The sequence below is a fragment of the Globicephala melas genome, chromosome 18 (genome assembly GCF_963455315.2).
Source record: "Globicephala melas chromosome 18, mGloMel1.2, whole genome shotgun sequence".
Taxonomy (NCBI): domain Eukaryota; kingdom Metazoa; phylum Chordata; class Mammalia; order Artiodactyla; family Delphinidae; genus Globicephala; species Globicephala melas.
Window position 1 is genome coordinate 34,749,511 of NC_083331.1, and position 19,031 is coordinate 34,768,541.

The following is a 19,031-nucleotide window of genomic DNA, read 5'->3' on the forward strand; positions in this document are numbered from 1 at the left end:
GAAAATCTATGAAGCCTCAATTTCTACAAAAGTCAGTTAATTATATACATTTCATATTTCTATATTACCTCTGATGGAAAGTTTTCTCTGCCCTGCTTGTGATGTGTAATTTCATACACTGTTTTCTTCCCTAAGGGAAATACTTACTTGATTCAGTTCTTGGATAAAAATGATCTGTCACCATTGTTTGCTTTAAAGGGCTTTTTACTTTTTTTTATTTAAACACTGAATACTGAAAGAAAAAATCAAGGCACAGGGGATTGCAGTCCAGCTGTTGTGGCATAAATCAATATTTAAAATGCACAATAGTGATTTTTCTTCCTCTAAAGTAGGGATTTTGTGTGCTTAATTTCTTGTTTTATTAAAATGTCCAACTTTGTCTAGGAAGGACTGAAAATTTAGCTTCAGTTTCTGTTTAAATTTACTGCTCAACAATGGGGTAACACAACAGGAATATAACTGCACTTTAATATTTGATTTCTGTCTTTCCGTGCCCTGTTGGGGGTTGCTGAAGCTTTGGATTTCATAAATTTCTGTGAATTTCATTTCATTAAACAATCATATTCCTTGTTGAGTTAAGGAAACTACTATTTCTTTGACCCCAGTTTAGCTTTAGCAAAGGTGCCTGGGTTCTATTTTAATTGCTCATTAAAGGAAAAGCTGAAAAATTTCTAAGTAGTCATAGCTAGAAAGGGATCATAATCCTCATCATTCTAAATATAAGGAAAAGCACATCTTTCCTTCTTCAAACAAGAGATTTTTGCAGAATAATAGCCTTTGGATATACTCATTTATTGCCTAAATTCTTCCATACATTTTATATCATGATTTATGTACTAGAAGGTTATGCCTTGAAATTTTATTTTATTTTATTACACTTCTTGGTTTACAGAACAGCTTTCATTCTAAGGCGACGCACCAAATACACTGATTTTGCAAAACTCGTCCCCTGCGCTAAGATGCCCATCTTCAGATTTCTACTGCGTGCCTCTGGCCCCCAGGGTGAAGCACTGCCTGAGTGCATTAATGGCAGAATCACAATGTAATTGTCAGAATGGTGGCATCATCACACTTTGACGCCAACATCCTCCTTTCTTTCTTCTCACTACAGAGAAACTAAAGCTAAAGGTTAAAGGATGTGGCTTATTAAATAATTCAAGCCATTAACCTGCAACCTGAAAACCGATGGCAGCCTGTTAAGTTTACGCTGCCATGATTCATGTTTGGTGTCTACTGATGCTAAAGCATATTGCCTGTTTGCTTTACTTTTATTGCTACATAGTAATGTAGTGAGGAAAGAGAATGAACAAAGGTGACAGGACCCACGCAAGGGGACAATAAGAGCAGCAGACACACTTGCATAAAGAAGATTGAAGCCTTCCCTCCCTCCCTCCATCTCTCCGTATAGGCCCCAGTGCACATCTGCGTCACTGACGCTGGAGGAGGAGGCGCTGAGGCAGAGAGAAAATTGTACTGTGAGGACCTTGACAGCTTTACCGGCGCGGGCTTTTCTTTTTGCCTTCCTATATTTTCTGGAATAGATTTTTTTTTTTCTCTTTTACAAACTGACTAGATAAAACCACCCCTTCTCGCCTTGCAGAAGGCATTTGACTTTCTCAGAGGTACCCGCAAGCTCTCAGAGCATCCTCCGAGAGACCAGTGGCAGGAGCGCAGGTGCAACGAGAAGGCGGAGGGGAGGGGGGTGCGCTTCTTCGCGACTTGGGGATCTTTCTCTCTGCGCTCCCCAGGCACTGAACTCTAAGCTGCAAGGATAGGGGAGCCGACAGCTTCTCCACGGAGGCTCTGCCACCGGTGCTTGCCAGGGAGGTGTATTCAGCTGTCGCTGCCTCCGAAGCTTCGGAGCGCGCAGACCTCTCTCCCTCGCCCATCTCCAGCATCAGGGTCGTCCCTCCCCGCGCGGTAACCACGGGGACCCCGCAAGGAGATCGGGGATTCTCAACCCTCTGCATCCAGCTCCTTCCTCTGCTCCCGGCCGTTGAGCTCACCACGCGCGGGTCCTGCGGACCTGACCGCCGCTGAGCCGCGCGGCTCTGCTGTCCGCGCTCCGCTCGTCGCCTGGCAGGGCGCGCAGCCGCCTGGTCCCGTCTGTTGCCAGGGTGCAGAGGGCGCCTCCCTCCCCCTCCTCCAACCCCGGGCTCCGTTGGCCTCCCTCACCCGCTGACCCGTCTACTCCTGCATCCGCTGAATCCCCTTTGCCTTCCTTGTGTCAAGCATGTCAGGCTCTGGGCGAAAAGATTTTGATGTGAAGCACATCCTGCGACTCCGCTGGAAACTCTTCAGCCACCCGTCGCAGTCCCCCGGCGCTCCGGCCGGGGGCAGCTGCCTGCAAGAAGACAGCAGCAGCAGCTTCGAGCACTGGGGACCTAGCCAGAGCCGCCTGCTCAAAAGCCAAGAGAAGGGCAGCGTGAGCACTTTCTGGAAGAAGCCTTCCTCTTCTTCCTCCTCTTCTTCTTCTGCTTCCCCGTCCTCTTCCTCCTCTTCCTTCAACCCACTGAATGGCACCCTGCTGCCAGTGGCCACGAGGCTGCAGCAAGGGGCGCCCGGGCAGGGCACCCACCAGCCGGCCAGGACTCTCTTCTACGTGGAGTCCCTAGAAGAGGAGGAGGTGCCAGGCATGGACTTTCCTGGACCACACGAAAAAGGGCTTGTCTTGCAAGAGCTCAAAGTGGAACCGGCCAACTCGAGCCAGGCAACAGGTGAAGGATGTGGACACAGGTACAGTAAGTCCCCATGGGACATCCAAGCATTCCTCAATTTCCACTCGTTTCCCCCCACCCTGTGCACTCTGGGTAGTTACTAAGTCTAAAACGTTTCAAGTTGAAAATTTTGGTTAAGAGATGCCAACCCGGTTTTTATTACTCAAATTGCAACCTCATTAAAAGTTTCCTCCTTAGTTTCTATTGGCTCATGCATATTGCTTTTCTTTCCCCAAGTTTTCGGAGCTTAATCACATATTGAATATATATGCATTTTGATAACTCTCCATGTAGAGTGGTTCTCATATTTCTGAGGTTGTAGTATTCTTCTGTCATCTTCTGTCATTAAATTACATACATCAGTCTCCCAGTTATTTGATATGAGGAGGAACTTCCTTTAAACACCATTCAAATGCATCTCATATACTGGCCTAGAAACTGACTTGGCAGGTTACCTAGGATCCCTGTGGCTTGAATCTATATTCCAGGAGTAATGAGGTGGACAGTAGGCTACCAGACAGCAAGATTATCTTCTCTCTTTTTTTCCCCATGAAGGACAGTGTTACTATTCTCTATCCTAGCTTCCCTTTTTATCCTACTTCATGAACACCTTTGCTTTGTTTAAAGTCTTAGAATTAAACTCTTGCTAATGCCCTTTTCACTTTTCTGTCCTGATTCATTGTCTCGGTATGGAACTGTGTATTCTTAGTGAGCAGGTCAACATTTATTTCTTGTTTATATCTAATATTACACTTCTTTGAGCACAGTTCTTCTACTTTCAAGACTTATAGAAAACCTTCGCACACATAACCTCCTTCTGAGTTTGACAGTTTCAAAGAATTGATTCATTCTACACTAGATCATTACTACTTTTGGCGTATAGTGATGATACGAAAAGATTTGCATTTAAATTCATATATCAGAATATATTATTGAAGAAGAAATACAGGAGAGATATAGGAAAATAATAATGAAATTTTAATAAAATTTACCTTTCAATAAAAATAAAAATTAGAAACAGAAGCAATGTTTTAAACTTTTGCTTGATTGAATCAACTTTTTATAAAGTTAAGTCACAAAAAGAACACATAAAACAAAATAATACCATAGGTGGTCTCCAATTATGTTGACAAATGTGAAGTTAAAGATACAAAAATTATACTTAAAAAATTTCAATTATATGGATTATGTGGATTTGAATTTTAAGAGCCTTGAACATAATCTAATATGTGATGACAATATGTAACATTATGATTTTAAAGACAAAGAAATTTAATTTGCAATTTTCGAGTATGAGAAAGTTTTTTCCATATATAGGCGATTAAATATAAATTTATCTATTATTCAATCAATTAAGATAATTTACCAAAATGATTATAATTTGGGGTACTATTAATACTATGAAGTTATTTGATTTATGTATTCACTAGTGACCTATAATTTTAGATCGTTTTTAAAAATAAAATATGTTGGGCTTTACCTCCTCTAGTTGAGGAAATGTAATTTTTTAGTTTTAGGAAATCATTGATAAACATTTAGCAATTCACCTTATATATTTAAAAGAAAACCAGTTAGGTTAAAGATTTACTAATTACTATTTTATTGAAATTGATATTTTTGTGTCTCAGACAGTTCAGGGAATAAATAGATTTGTTTTTCAGTCTTGAGTCTTTTTTTTTCAGTTTCAGTTTTAGTTTCAGTTTTGAGTCGTTTTCTTTCAGTTTTGAGTCTTCAAATCAGCTCAAATATCTGATTTCTGGGAATATTAATGTTTAATAATTAAAAAATTTTTCTTTATAAAACTACAGTTTTAAGTAAATAAGGCATACTTGGCATGAGTAATTTCAGAAGACTTTCATGTAAATTGGACAATTTGGAAATAGAAAATATAATAAATTTAAAAATAAAACTAATAACTAATAACCTCAGTTAGGGATGAAACATCCATCAGATTTAACTTCCAATCCCTTACTTTTGAATATACATCATTGTTTATACACACAAAGGGTTGTAAATGGAAAGAATTCTGAAAATAAGCCAAGTGCCACCCCAAGTCATATTTACTTTTGGAATGAGGGTTTCCAATGAGGGCTTGCATTTGTAAAATATTGAAAATCAGGTCTAATTTTATTTTAAAATTCTTATTCATGCTTAAATCCTTTAGTTAAATTTTAATTTCTCACTGGACAAATCAGTCAACACTGATAGTATTCTCACGGACTTTATATGTTCCTAAACATTCATAGACTACTGGATCTGTGCTCATGATTGATTGACAACATGCTACTAAACTAAGCAATAAGCTATTATCAATATATATTATTATAATACGCAATAAGAATAATGTTCATTTCCCAGAAAGGACAGCATTTCCAAAGTTAAGTATGGAATGGAAAACAATATGTAAAATAATTCACTAATGTGGATTTACTTTGGTTTCTATCATAATCCATGCAGGAAATCTACATATCGTTCATAATGACCAATGAACACATGAAGTATATAAACCTGCATGATCATTTTGATTACTTGGGTCATTACTGTATCACCGTCCTGTGATATCACATTTGATATTTAACATTTTGTTTCATCAATTCTGACCATTATGCTAAATTAATCTTCATGTATAAAAAAGAGTTGGCTCTTTTTCTCTTCCTTCATTTTCTGATCTTCTCTTTATTCATTTCGTCTCATACTAGTTAAGAACATTGTTTTAGATAAGCATAAGTAGCTCAGTTGGTTTTATTTGTTGTTCAAACATCAGATGGAAGTTGCTCAGCAGAAAGCTGCTCTTAATCTCAGAATTCTGGAAAGGTCAAATTATCATGGAGTTGAAACATAAAGGTAGCAATAAGACAGTAGTAAACTGAATTACTGCTGAAACCCAGCCTTTATCTCATCCCACTCCACCAGACACACATAAACAAATCTCAGTATTCTACTACCTTAACCATGACACCATTAAGAATCCTAACTCTTACAGTAATAGGCTCTTGCCCTATGCTATTAATCATCTATTTTTTCTACTTTACTGTCTGAATGTAATTTTTAGAGAGTGTATCATTTCCTAGCCATTCAGATCACTATATATTTTTGATATGCATATTTTTTGTCCAAAATTCTATATGTAGTAAACTAAGAAACCAAAGAGAAATATTTCTATTCTTGCAGTTTATAGTGATGTGAGTAGGAGAAAAGATGTCGTGTTTAACTACTTGCTTTTTTAGTTTTCTCAGTTCTCACAGAGTGCAGGCATCTATTTCCATGGTTTCAGTTACCACCCATAAACTGTATTTCAGAGCTGCATCTCAAAACCTAGACTCTGCCTCCCCACACCCACAACCCCCTCTCCCCCCACTTCCCCCATGAACTCAGGTCTCACACATCCACTTGACCTTTCTGGTAGATATCACAGATACAATATAAATACAGCACACACAAAATTGAGCTCATAATCTCCCTTCTCTCTTGCTCAATTTTCTTCTTCTCTATCTCAGAGAATAGCTCGCCATACATTAGGTTGTACAAGCCAGAAATCCAGGATCATATTTACCAGAATTCTCTTTCCCCTGATTTTCAATATTCCACCAAGCCCTGTCACTTTTCCTTCAAAAATGTCCTCCCCTATGTCTGCCTCACATCTCTCCATATCCATTGTCCACACCTAATTTTAAAATACTGTCATCTTTCAACTCAACTTCTGCAACTGCCATCTGCATCCTCTTTCCTCATTGATTTTGCCACCTGTAATCCTTTCTCCACACCAGAGTCAATGAAAATTTGTAAGATAAAAATCTAAAGTTTTTCCCCATATCCTGGCTCTCCTTTTATTTTTCAAAGCATTTCCACCACTCTGACCACACTCTATCTCCTGGTCAGTTAGGCCCTGAAAGAGCTGACTCTTGTCTGCCATCCAGGCCCTTCACTCATCACAACCCCACCATTCTCCCCTGTCTTCCACAGGCAACATTCTTCTTTACCATTTTTCTCTGCCTTTAGGCCTCACAAAATTAATTCCTTTCCTTATTACATAGTGGTTCTCCTTCCCTCAATCCACCCTTTTCTGTATTCATTCTTATTCATTACTGAGATGTTGTGAATAAAAGTTCTGTACTTTTCTTAAAGAAGTGTTCATTGATCCCCCAGGAAAAATCATTTAAAAATTTTTTAATTTATTTTATCCCCTTATTTTATGTTCTTAGAGTAAGTGTTCTCTGTCTTCAATTTCTTATTGTAGCCATATATTAATATCCATGTTTCCTTTTCTGTTTGTCTTTAACTACAACTGCCCAGTGGACAAGATGTTTCTGTTTTGCTCATTATTTTATCCCTATCATAGAGCATGTAGTTACTCAATAAATATCACTGAGTGAATACATATTTGTCATAATCATAATGGGTGACATTGATTAAGAGCTTGCTGTCTTCCAGATATCAAGCTGAATATTTATATTGTGGAATTTAATATTCAGAACAGCCCTATGATTCTGGTACAATTATGGATCCCTTTGTTAAAATGATTACATAATCATTTTATGATTATGAGAAAACTGAGATATAGACAGGTAATTAAGTTGCCCCAAACCACAGGATTGTAAGTAGTACAGCTAGATTTTTAATCCTTGCACTCTGACTCCTGACACCATATTCCAGGTGATTTTGCCAACTCTTATTTACCTCTGTTTAAACAAACAAAACAGAAGAAAAGAGGCTCCAACCAAGATTATGCTGAGGCAGTTCTCTTGTTCCTCTGGTGGAAATTATTCTTGTGTCTGAATGTTTAAATACATTCTTTAAAATGATAGTGATGGACAATGCCTGAGAAAGATCAGTCAAGGAGGACTTGGCCCAAGTTAAAAAACATTCAGTTACTTCCTGAATTATGGTTCATTCAGTGTATTTTACTTTTTAATTAAACAAAAGTATGAGGAAATAACCTAGATAGGGAAAAATTATTTAAATTTGGAATCCAAAAGAGAGCATCATGATAGAAACTCTCCTTCTGAAGTTCAGAACAATTGATAAAGAGAAGTGTCACAGACAGAGAGCATATACCATTAGAATCACATGGTCGTATTTGTTTAGAATAAAAAGAAAGCAGCCTTGCTTCAGTCAAAAGAAAAAAGAAAAATTTAAAAAATGGCAAAGGGCTATTTCTTCAGGAAAGTAGTTCTCAAACTATTCTTCTATGGACACTAAATTAAAATAATGTTCATATTTTCCCTATGACCTCAATTTCTTAGTGAAAAAGTATATGGAGTGATTTTACTCAATTTTATGCCTTCCTTACTAATTTATTCTAGGCTTGGGTATTATATAGCCTATTAGCATTTAAGTCAGAACTAGCAAAAGACAATAGCTTGTTTGGCGAAAGTTTTTTTTTTTTTTACTTAATTTAGGATGGGTTTACCAATATTATATATTGTTTGCAAAGAGGTCCACAATTTCCAGGTGCCCTCCCCTCTGAGCAAATTTGCTTCAGGCAAACTAAGAAGATCATAAAAGAAAAGGTAATAAGATCACTAGGTTGGATTTTCAGGTACACAAAACTCCACAGCTATCTGAGAGAAAGATGTGAGTATACTGGGTTAGCCAAGAAGTTCATTCTAGTTTTTCTGTAACATCTTGTGGAAAAACCTAAACAGACCCTTTGGCCAACCCAATAAATGCAAGATGAAATAAATAGAACTCTTAATTATAACAAACAATAAAACCTCTACACTAATTGAAGAACCATATTCTGGCTTTCTTTGATAAATTGCTAATGAATACTTTGTAAACTATATCATTAACCACTTTAAGGTACTACTTTAAATAATTTAAAAATAATAAAGAAATCCTCCCTATCCAAAATTTGGTTAATACAGAATATACTATTGATCAGATATTTATTTCATTGGTTTATTTTTCCTAAGTCTCAAAAGATAATTTGTGTATCTGGAGGATGATATGCTTCTAACAAGTACATGTTAATTCAAATTTCATTGTTTTTGACCAAGAGCTCTTATAGAATTTACAGAAAACTTAGACCTGCAGGGTATTTTAGAGTCATGTCAAGTTTCTGAACATGAAAATGACAACATTTTAAACAGAGTCTTATAGTAATGAGTCTCTTTTGATTTATTTTAACATCCAAAATAACTGTAGGTATTTTTGTAGTAGCTGTAAAAACAAATGCTCTGGAATTTACATATTAGATTAGACCAGATAATAATTAATTTACCTTTCTGCATTTAAGATAAGGTTATTCAAAACTTTGAAGAAAACATCCTATATAGACACAGATAATCTGAGCAGAATTAAATATTTCAAAATCTTATAAGTCAAGTATAGATTAAAAAAAGAAGGGCTTCCCTGGTGGCACAGTGGGTGAGAGTCCGCCTGCTGTTGCAGGGGACATGGGTTTGTGCCCCGGTCCGGGAAGATCACACATGCCACAGAGCGGCTAGGCCCGTGAGCCATGGCTGCTGAGCCTACACGTGCGGAGCCTGTGCTCCACAACAGGAAAGGCCACAACAGTGAGAGGCCCGTGTACAGCAAAAAAAAAAAAAGAAAAGAAAAGAAAAGAAAAGAAAAGAAAATCTATTGAACAATATAGGTTTGATGCTAACTACCTTTGCTGATTTTTCTGGCCAGGACTTGAAAACAGATTGATCTAAGTACTTATGAAAGCATAACAAAGTTTAACTTGACCAGAGAAAATGTGTACTATGATTTTAGTATCCCAGGAAAATGTCATTTTGAATGGTAAGCAAATGAGACAGATCATTTTGGCTGAAGATCATGTCACAGAAATGGTACTTAAAAGTAATCTGAGGGTCATCAATAATAGTAAAGAGTGGAATCAGTTGATGTTAATTCTAAATTCAGCTTTTCCCATCGCCTAGGCAGCCTTAGTCCAACTCTGATAATTTCTCATAGAAAATCATTCAGTTTAATTTCGTATCATACTTGTTTGTGACACTGTATCTTGGTAGATCATTTGGACTCCTTTTTTCTTACTGATATTGCTAGATGTTTACCCATGTAAATCAGCATTTTCATCTTGGCTGAAATATGACAGAAAAACTTTAAAAATGGGATCAGAAAATTGCGAGAGTTTATACTACAAAGGAAGGGAGAATACAATACAACTATTTTATAGTTCTTCAAGAGGTGAATGCCAAAATCTATTTGTATCTACAATAAAGTATGTGATTTGGTTTGGTTTATTTCTTTAGTAGATTCTGATTATACTGAGCTTGGCCCACCAGAGCAACACCCAGCTCTACCCACCACCAATCCCTCCAATTAGGAAGCTTGCACAAGCCTCTTAGATAGCTTCATCCACCAGAGGCCAGACAGAAGAAGCAAGAAAAACTACAATCTTGCAGCCTGTGGAATGAAAACCACATTCACAGAACGATAGGTAAAATGAAAAGGCAAAGAACTATGTACCAGATGAAGGAACAAGATAAACCCCAGAAAAGCAATTAAATGAATTGGAGATAGGCAACCATCCAGAAAAAGAATTCAGAATAATGCTAGTGAAGATGATCCAGGACCTCAGAGAAAGAATGGAGACAAAGATCAAGAAGATGCAAGAAATGTTTAACAAAGATCTAGAAGAATTACAGAACAAAAAAACTGAGATGAACAATATAGTAACTGCAAAGAAAAATACACTAGAAGCAATCAATAGCAGAAAAACTGAGGCAGAAGGATGGATAACTGACCTGGAAAACAGAAAGGTGGAATTCACTGCTGCAGAACAGAATAAAGAAAAAAGAATGAAAACAAAGGAAGACAGCTTAAGAGACCACTGGGACAACATTAAACGCAACGCCATTCACCTTATAGGGGTCCCAGAAGGAGAAGAGAGAGAGAAAGGACCTGAGAAAATATTTGAAGAGATTATAGTCAAAAACTTCCCTAACATGGGAAAGGAAATTGCTACCTAAGTCCAGGAAGTGCAGAGAGTCCCAGGCAGGATAAACCCAAGGATAAAAATGCTGAGACACATAGTAATCAAACTGACAAAAATTAAAGAAAAAGAAAAAATTATTAAAAGCAAGAAGGGAAAAATGACAAATAACATACAAGGTAACTCCCATAAGGTTAACAGCTGATTTCTCAGCAGAAACTCTACAAGCCAGAAGGGAGTGACATGATATATTTAAAGTGATGAAAGGGAAGAAACTGTAACCAAGATTACTCTACCCAGCAAGGATCTCATTCAGATTAGGTGGAGAAATCAAAAGCTTTACAGACCAGCAAAAGCTAAGAGAATTCAGCACCACCAAACCAGCTCTACAACAAAGACGAAAGGAACTTCTCTAAGTGGAAAACACAAGAGAAGAAAAGGACCTACAAAAACAAACACAAAATAATATAAGAAAATGGTAATCGGAACATACATATTGATAATCACCTTAAATGTGAATGGATTAAATGCTCCAACCAAAAGACCCAGGCTCATTGAATGGATGCAAAAATAAGACCCGTATATATGCTGTCTACAAGAAACCCACTTCAGACCTAGGGACACATACAGACTGAAAGTGAGGGGATGGAAAAAGTTATTCCATGCAAATTCAAATCAAAAGAAAGCTGGAGTAACAATTCTCATATCAGATAAAATAGACCTTAAAATAAAGATTATTACAGGAGACAAAGAGGACAAGGATTCTTCAATATATACAATCAATGTGATACACCATATTAACAAACTGAAGGATAAAAACCATATGATAGTCTCAATAGATGCAGAAAAAGCTTTAGACAAAATTCTACATCCATTTTTGATGAAAACTCTCCAGAAAGTGGGCATAGAGGGAACCTACCTCAACATAATAAAGGCCATATACAACAAACCCACAGCAAACATCATTCTCAATGGTGAAAAACTGAAACTATTTCCTCTAAGATCAGGAACAAGACAAGGATGTCCACTCTTGCCACTCTTATTCAACATGGTTCTGGAAGTCCTAGCCACTGCAATCAGAGAAGAAAAAGAAAGAAAATGAATACAAATTGGAAAAAAAGAAGTAAAACTGTCACTGTTTGCAGATGACATGATACTATACAGAGAGAGTCCTAACGATGCCACCAGAAAATTACTAGAGCTAATCAATGAATTTGGTAAAGTTGCAGGATACAAAACTAATGCACAGAAATCTCTTGCATTCCTATACACTAACAATGAAAGATCAGAAGGAAAAATTAGTTAAACAATCCCATTCACCATTGCAACACAAAGAATAAAATACCTAGGAATAAACCTACCTAAGGAGGTAAAAGGCCTGTACTCAGAAAACTATAAAACTATAAAACACTGATGAAAGAAATCAAAGATGACACAAACAGATGGAGAGATATAGCATGGTCTTGGATTGGAAAAGTCAATATTGTGAAAATGACTATACTAGCCATAGCAGTTTACAGATTCAACGCAATCCCTATCAAATTACCAATGGCATTTTTTGCAGAACTAGAACAAAAAAATCTTAAAATTTGTATGGAGACACAAAAGACCCCAGAAAGCCAAACAATCTTGATGGAAAAAAAAAACGGAGCTGGAGGAATCAGACCCCCTGACTTTAGACTACAGTACAAAGCTACAGTAATCAAGACAATATGGTACTGGCACAAAAACAGAAATATAGATCAATGGAACTGGATAGAAAGCCCAGAGATAAATCCATGCACTATGGTCAACTAATATATGACAAAAGAGGCAAGGATATACATTGGAGAAAAGACAGTCTTTTCAATAAGTGGTGCTGGGAAAACTGGACAGCTACCTGTAAAAGAATGAAATTAGAACACTCCCTAACACCATACACAAAAATAAACTCAAATGGATTAAAGACCTAAAGGTATGACTGCACACTATAAAACTCTTCGAGGAAAACATAGGAAGAACAACCTTTGACATAAATCACAGCAAGGTCTTTTTTGATCCACCTCCTAGAGTAATGGAAATAAAAATAAACAAATGGGACCTATAGAAACTTAAAAGCTTTTGCACAACAAAGGGAACTATAAACAAGATAAAAAGACAACACTCAGAGTGGGAGAAAATATTTGCAAATGAATCAACAGACAAAGGGTTAATCTCCAAAATATATAAACCACTCATGCAGCTCAATATTAAAACAACAAGCAACCCGATCAAAAAATGGGCTGAAGACCTAAATAGACATTTCTCCAAAGAAGATATACAGATGGCCAAGAGGCACATGAAAAGATGCTCAACATCACTAATATTAGAGAAATGCAAATCAAAACTACAATGAGGTATCATCTCATACCAGTTAGAATGGGCATCATCAGAAAATGTACAAACAACAAATGCAGGAGAGGGTGTGGAGAAAAGGGAACCCTCTTGAACTGTTGGTGGGAATGTAAATTGATACAGCCACTATGGAGAACAGTATGGGCGTTCCTTAAGAAACTAGAAATAGAATTACTATATGACCCAGCAATCTCGCTACTGGACATATACCCAGAGAAAACCATAATTCAAAAAGACACATGCCCCCCAATGTTCACTGCAGCACTATTTACAATAGCCAGGTCATGGAGGCATCTAAATTCCCATCAACAGACGAATGGATAAAGAAGGTGTGGTATATATATTCAATGGAATATTTTTCAGCCATAAAAAGAAACGAAATTAGGTCATTTGTAGAGATGTGGATGGACCTAGAGACTGTCATGCATAGTGGAGTAAGTCAGAAAGAGAAAAACAAATATCGTATACTAACTCATATATGTGGAATCTAGAAAAATGGTACAGATGAACAAGTTTGCGGCAGAAATATAGACACAGAGGTAGAGGAAAAATATATGGACACCGAGCGGGGGAAGTGGGGGGAGGGGTGGTGGTGATGGGATGAATTGGGAGATTGGGATGGACATATATACACTCATATGTATAAAATAGATAACTGATAAGAACCTGCTGTATAAGAAATAAAAATAAATTAAAAATGAAATAATGGCAGAAAGATTTCAAATTTTATGAAAAGTATAAACCCATAGATTCAATAATCTTAATGAATTCTAAACACAAGAAGCATGAAAACTACCATAAGTCACATTTTAATCAAATTCTCAAAATGAATGATAAATAGAAAAAATATCAGAGTTTCCAGAGAAAACACATGTTATGCAGAGAGGGATAAAAATAAGAATAATGGATCATTTTTCATTGAAAAAGATGCAAGTGATAGGTGGAACAACATCTTTTTAGCACTATAAAAAAACCCTGCCCATATGAAGTCCTTTATATATCCAAAATGTTTTTCAAAGTGAGAGTGATATTACAAACTTTTTCTGGCATAGAATAGTTGCAACAATTCGTCAGCAGGAGACATGCTCTATAAGAAATTTTAAAGTCCTTCAGGCACAAGGAAAATGACACCAGTTGGCAGAAAGGAATGAAAACCACCTGAAATGGTAACTACATGTGTAAACATTTAAGGTTATTCTTGATTATATAAATCTGGAACATTTGGAAGACAAATGGTGGTTAAACAAACAAACAAAAAACACTATAATTTGAGGTTTTTATCACATGCATAAGATATACGCATGACTCCTACAGCATTAAGACTCAAGGGAAGAAATGAAAGCATCGTTTTTCAAGGTTCTTATACTAAATGTGAAGTGGTATATCATTTGAAGGTAGTCTCAGAAGTATGTTAGAAATCCTAAAGCAACCACTAAATTAACAAAACAATGATAAGTAGCTAGTAATACAACAAAAATTAAATGCTCTCATAAAAAATATTCAATTAATCTAAAAAAAAAGAAAACAGGAGCAAAGATGGGACAAATAGAAAACGCACAGCACAATTATAATCTGAAACCTTACTATATCAAGAATTATATTAAAGTAGCAGCTCTATACATCCATAATTTAAAGACAAAGATTATCAACTTGTATAAAAAGCCAGACCCAAGTATATTTTGCTTACAATAAATACTTTAAATATTTAAAAAATGGTTAAAAAGAAAAAGATGGAAAAGATACATAGCATGCTAAGACTAAACAAAAGAAAGCTGAATGGATGTATCAATATTAGATAAAGTATATCTCAGAGAAAAGAATATAAATCTGATAAAGAGAGCCTATAAAAAACCTAGAGCCAACATCATAATGTTGAAAGATTAAATGTGTTTCCTCTAAGATCTGGAACAAAATAAGGATGTCTTCTCTCACCACTTTTGTTCAACGTGGTATTGGAGATGCCAGTCAGTTCAATAGAAGAAAAAAAAAGAAATAAAAGGCATCTATATTGGAAAGGAAAAAGAAAATTTTTCATTTGTACAGGAATTGATCATCTATATAGAAATAAACAATATGGTTTTTGTTTGCAGACAGAATTGTTTATTAGAAAAAAATTATGGAATCTATAAAAAAGAGTTTTTCACAATGCAGGATATAGAATCAATATACAATATTCAATTGTATTTTTATATACCATCAAGGAACAATTAGTAATTGAAATTACAAAAATAATGTATTCATAGTAACATCAATAAAGTATGAAATACTTATGAATACCTATGACAAAAGATGTGAAAAACTCATAAGCTCAAAACAATAAAATCAGGCTGATAGTAATTAAAGACCTAAATAATGGAAAGATATATTATGTTCATGGGTCAGAAAACTTACTATTATTGAGATGTCAGTTCTTCCCAAATTGATCTATTGATAGTACACATCCCCCAAGAAAATATATGTATGCTTTTTTTTTGTACAAATTGACAGGCTCATTCTAAAATCCATTAAAAAATTCAAAGGAACTAGAAAGAGACAAAACAACTTTGAGAAAAGCTAAGAAATTTGAGTACTAACACTTACTGATTCCAGATGTATTATGAAGCTACTTTAATCAAAATAGTGTGCTATCAAGGTCACAATATATAGATTAATGGGAAATAGATAAAACATTTTTACAATAGCCATATTGAGTAATACTTTATGCCATAAAAAAGGAATAAACAACTGGTCATTGAATACTTATGACTGAATGAAAAAATATGTTATGATGAGTCAAAGAAAACTGTATGGTATATTTCTTTTTAACATTTAAGTACTATAAGTCAGATAAACATCCATTTTGTTGATTATTCATATTTTGAATAGAAATTTGCTTCTAATTTGCCTTGAATCATGTATTGAAGTAACACATCTCTTGAATTTGATACATGGTTCAAGGAATCATCTATTGATATTTGCCTTGCAGAACATGATAATGAAATATTCACATTAAGTTTTTTGCTGTCTTCTTCTTAGCAGCAGATGAGAAGTCTGAATAATTTTTGTTTGTTTGTTTGTTTGCGGTACGCGGGCCTCTCACTGTTGTGGCCTCTCCTGTTGCGGAGCACAGGCTCCGGACGCGTAGGCTCAGTGGCCATGGCTCACGGGCCTAGCCGCTCCACGGCATGTGGGATCCTCCCTGACTGGGGCACGAATTCGCGTCCCCTGCATCGGCAGGCAGACTCTCAACTACTGCGCCACCAGGGAAGCCCAGAGAAACCTAAATAGTTTTATACAAGCGTTTCTGCAAAGAAAGCTCAGAAGTTCTTGCTGTGTGACCACAAGGACTTTTATCTTGAGACAGTGGGAACCATCTCCATTGTTAATACTAGAGGAACAGCAGTACAATTCACAGCTTTACCTTAAGGACACAGAAAGGAAATGCTATGCTGTTCTCATCTCTGATTCTTCTTTGTATTTTACCAGATGGTTTGGAAGCACCACTAAACATATTCTCCCACAGAGAAAAGAGAGCTCATTCTTCATTTTATTTCTTGTCCTAACATATATAAAATATTTACCTGTAATTATTCTCCTTAATAATGGCCTGTGACTTTTAAATATATTTCTTATTAGAAGAATACTTTTTCAATTGTAAAATTAAATATGTATTATTAAAGAGCCTATCAAAGAGCACAACTTAAAATTATTTCTTTTTTTTAAATTGAAGTGTAGTTGATTTACAATGTTGTGTCAACTTCTGCTCTACAGCAAAGTGATTCACTTATACACACACACATGCACACACAGACACACATATATATATATTCTTTTTTATATTCTTTTCACTATGATTTATCACAGGATATTGAATATAGTTCCCTGTGTTATAGAGTAGGACCTTGTTGTTTATCCATTCTATATGTAATAGTTTGCATGTGCTAACCCCAAACTCCCACTCAATCCCTCCCCTACCCATCTCCCCCTTGGCAACCACAAGTTGTTCTCTATGTCTGTGAGTCTGTTTCTGTTTCATAGATAGTTTCATTTGTGTCATATTTTAGATTCCACATATAAGTGGTATCATATGATATTTGTCTTTCTCTTTCTGACTTACTTCACTTAGTATGATAATCTCTACTTACATCCCATGCTGCTGCAAGTGGCATTATTTCATTCTTTTTTATGGCTGAGTAATATTCCATTGTATATATCTACCACACCTTTATCAATTCCTCTCTCAATGGACATCTAGGTTGTTTCCATGTCTTGGCTATTGTGAATGATGGTGCTATGAACATAGGGGTGCATGTATCTTTTTGAATTATAAGTTTGTCTGGATATAAGCCCAACAGTGTGATTGCTGGATCATATGGTGGCTCTATTTTTAGTTTTGTGGGGAACCTCCATACTGTTTTCCATAGTGGCTACACCAAGTTATATTCCCACCAACAGTGTACAAGTGTTCCCTTTTCTCCACTCCCTCTCCAGCATTTGTTATTTGTATATTTTTAATCATAACCATTCTGACTGGCATGAGGTGATACATCATTGTAATTTTGATTTGCATTTCTCTAATAATTACTGATGTTAAGCATATTTTCACATGTCTTTTGGCCATCTGTATTTCTTTTTTTGGAGAAATGTCTATTTAGATCTTCTACCCATTATTCAATTGCACTGTTTTTTGTTGTTGTTGAGTTGTGTGTTTGTATATTTTGGAAATTAAGCCCTTGTCAGTTACATGGTTTGCAAATATTTTCTCCCAGTCTGTAGGTTGTCTTTTTGTTTCTTTTATGGTTTCCTTTGCTGTGCAAACACTTGTAATTTTGATTAAGTCCCATTTGTTTATTTTTGTTTTTATTTCTATTGCCTTGGGACACTGACCTAATAAAACATTAGTACAATTTCAGAGAATATTTTGCCCATGATCTCTTCTGTGTTCTCTTCCATGTTTTCTTTTATGGTGTCATGTCTTATGTTTAAGTCTTTAAGCTATTTCAAGTTTATTTTTGTGTATAGTGTGAGGGTGTGTTTGAACTTCATTGATTTACATGTGGCTGTGTAACTTTTCTGACACCACTTGATGAAGAGACTGTCTTTTTACCATTGTATATTCTTGCCTTCTTTTTCAAAGATTAATTGACCACAGGTGTGTGGGCTTATTTCTGGGCTTTCTATTCTGTACCATTGATTCATATGTCTGTTTTTGTGCCAATACCTTACCATATAGATTACTGTAGCTTTGTAGTAATGTCGGAAGTCTAGGAGGTTATGCCTTCTGCTTTGTTCTTTTTCCTCAGGCTTGCTTTGGCAATTCTGGGTCTTTTATGGTTCCATGTAAGTTTTAGGATTATTTGTTCTAGTTCTGTGAAAAATGTCATGGGTAGTTTAAAATTATTTCTGAATGTAATTTTTTCTTTCTTAAAATTGACACATCTGTTTGAAATTTTATCTAAAGTTGAAGACTCACTTGTATCTGTTCTTACTCCTATATTTTCACATTATTTTATTTGCCTCATACCAAATTTTCTCCAAGTATGGTAAACATTTGGATTCTTATTCATGAATGAACTCCAGAAAAAATTTTGGCCTTTATAATGCTACACACTGAAAATATGTATGATCTATAAATACTGATAATTTTGTACAGCATGTATTTCTCTAAATTAATATTATTTGCCTTATTCTAATATGTTGACACCCACAGTTTCATGTTACAGTGGGAAGAAAACTGGATATGGCATTTGAAAACTTAAGTTCTGGAGTAAACTATAGGAAAATGTCACCATTGTCACTTAAATTGCTGCTTATCTCATTTTTTCATTGGAATATGATTAGAGAGGGCAAGAAATACATTATATCTAAAGTCATCTAGCCTCTCTTCCATAAGACAACAGATCTTAACCTATAGTTGACTCAGCTTGACCCCTAGCAGCAGTGTCAATTAGGCTGCCCTTAAGATATAAATTAATCTCTATTTTGAACACTTAAGGTATATACTTTGAGCCAAATGTACCTTTAGAAGAAACTAGTCTCTCACTCAATGAAGACTATTT

General features: G+C 35.7%; 1 protein-coding gene across 1 annotated transcript in view; it reads left to right on the forward strand.

The window, feature by feature from the left end:
- Nucleotides 1-1,509: 1,509 nt before the first annotated feature.
- KLHL1 (kelch like family member 1) overlaps nt 1,510-19,031 on the forward strand; it is a 386,506-nt gene continuing 368,984 nt past the window's right edge. The window contains exon 1 of the mRNA XM_030842541.2: nt 1,510-2,736. Coding sequence (XP_030698401.1) covers nt 2,234-2,736 — 503 coding nt within the window. The 5' untranslated portion in view covers nt 1,510-2,233. The remainder of the gene's footprint in view (nt 2,737-19,031) is intronic.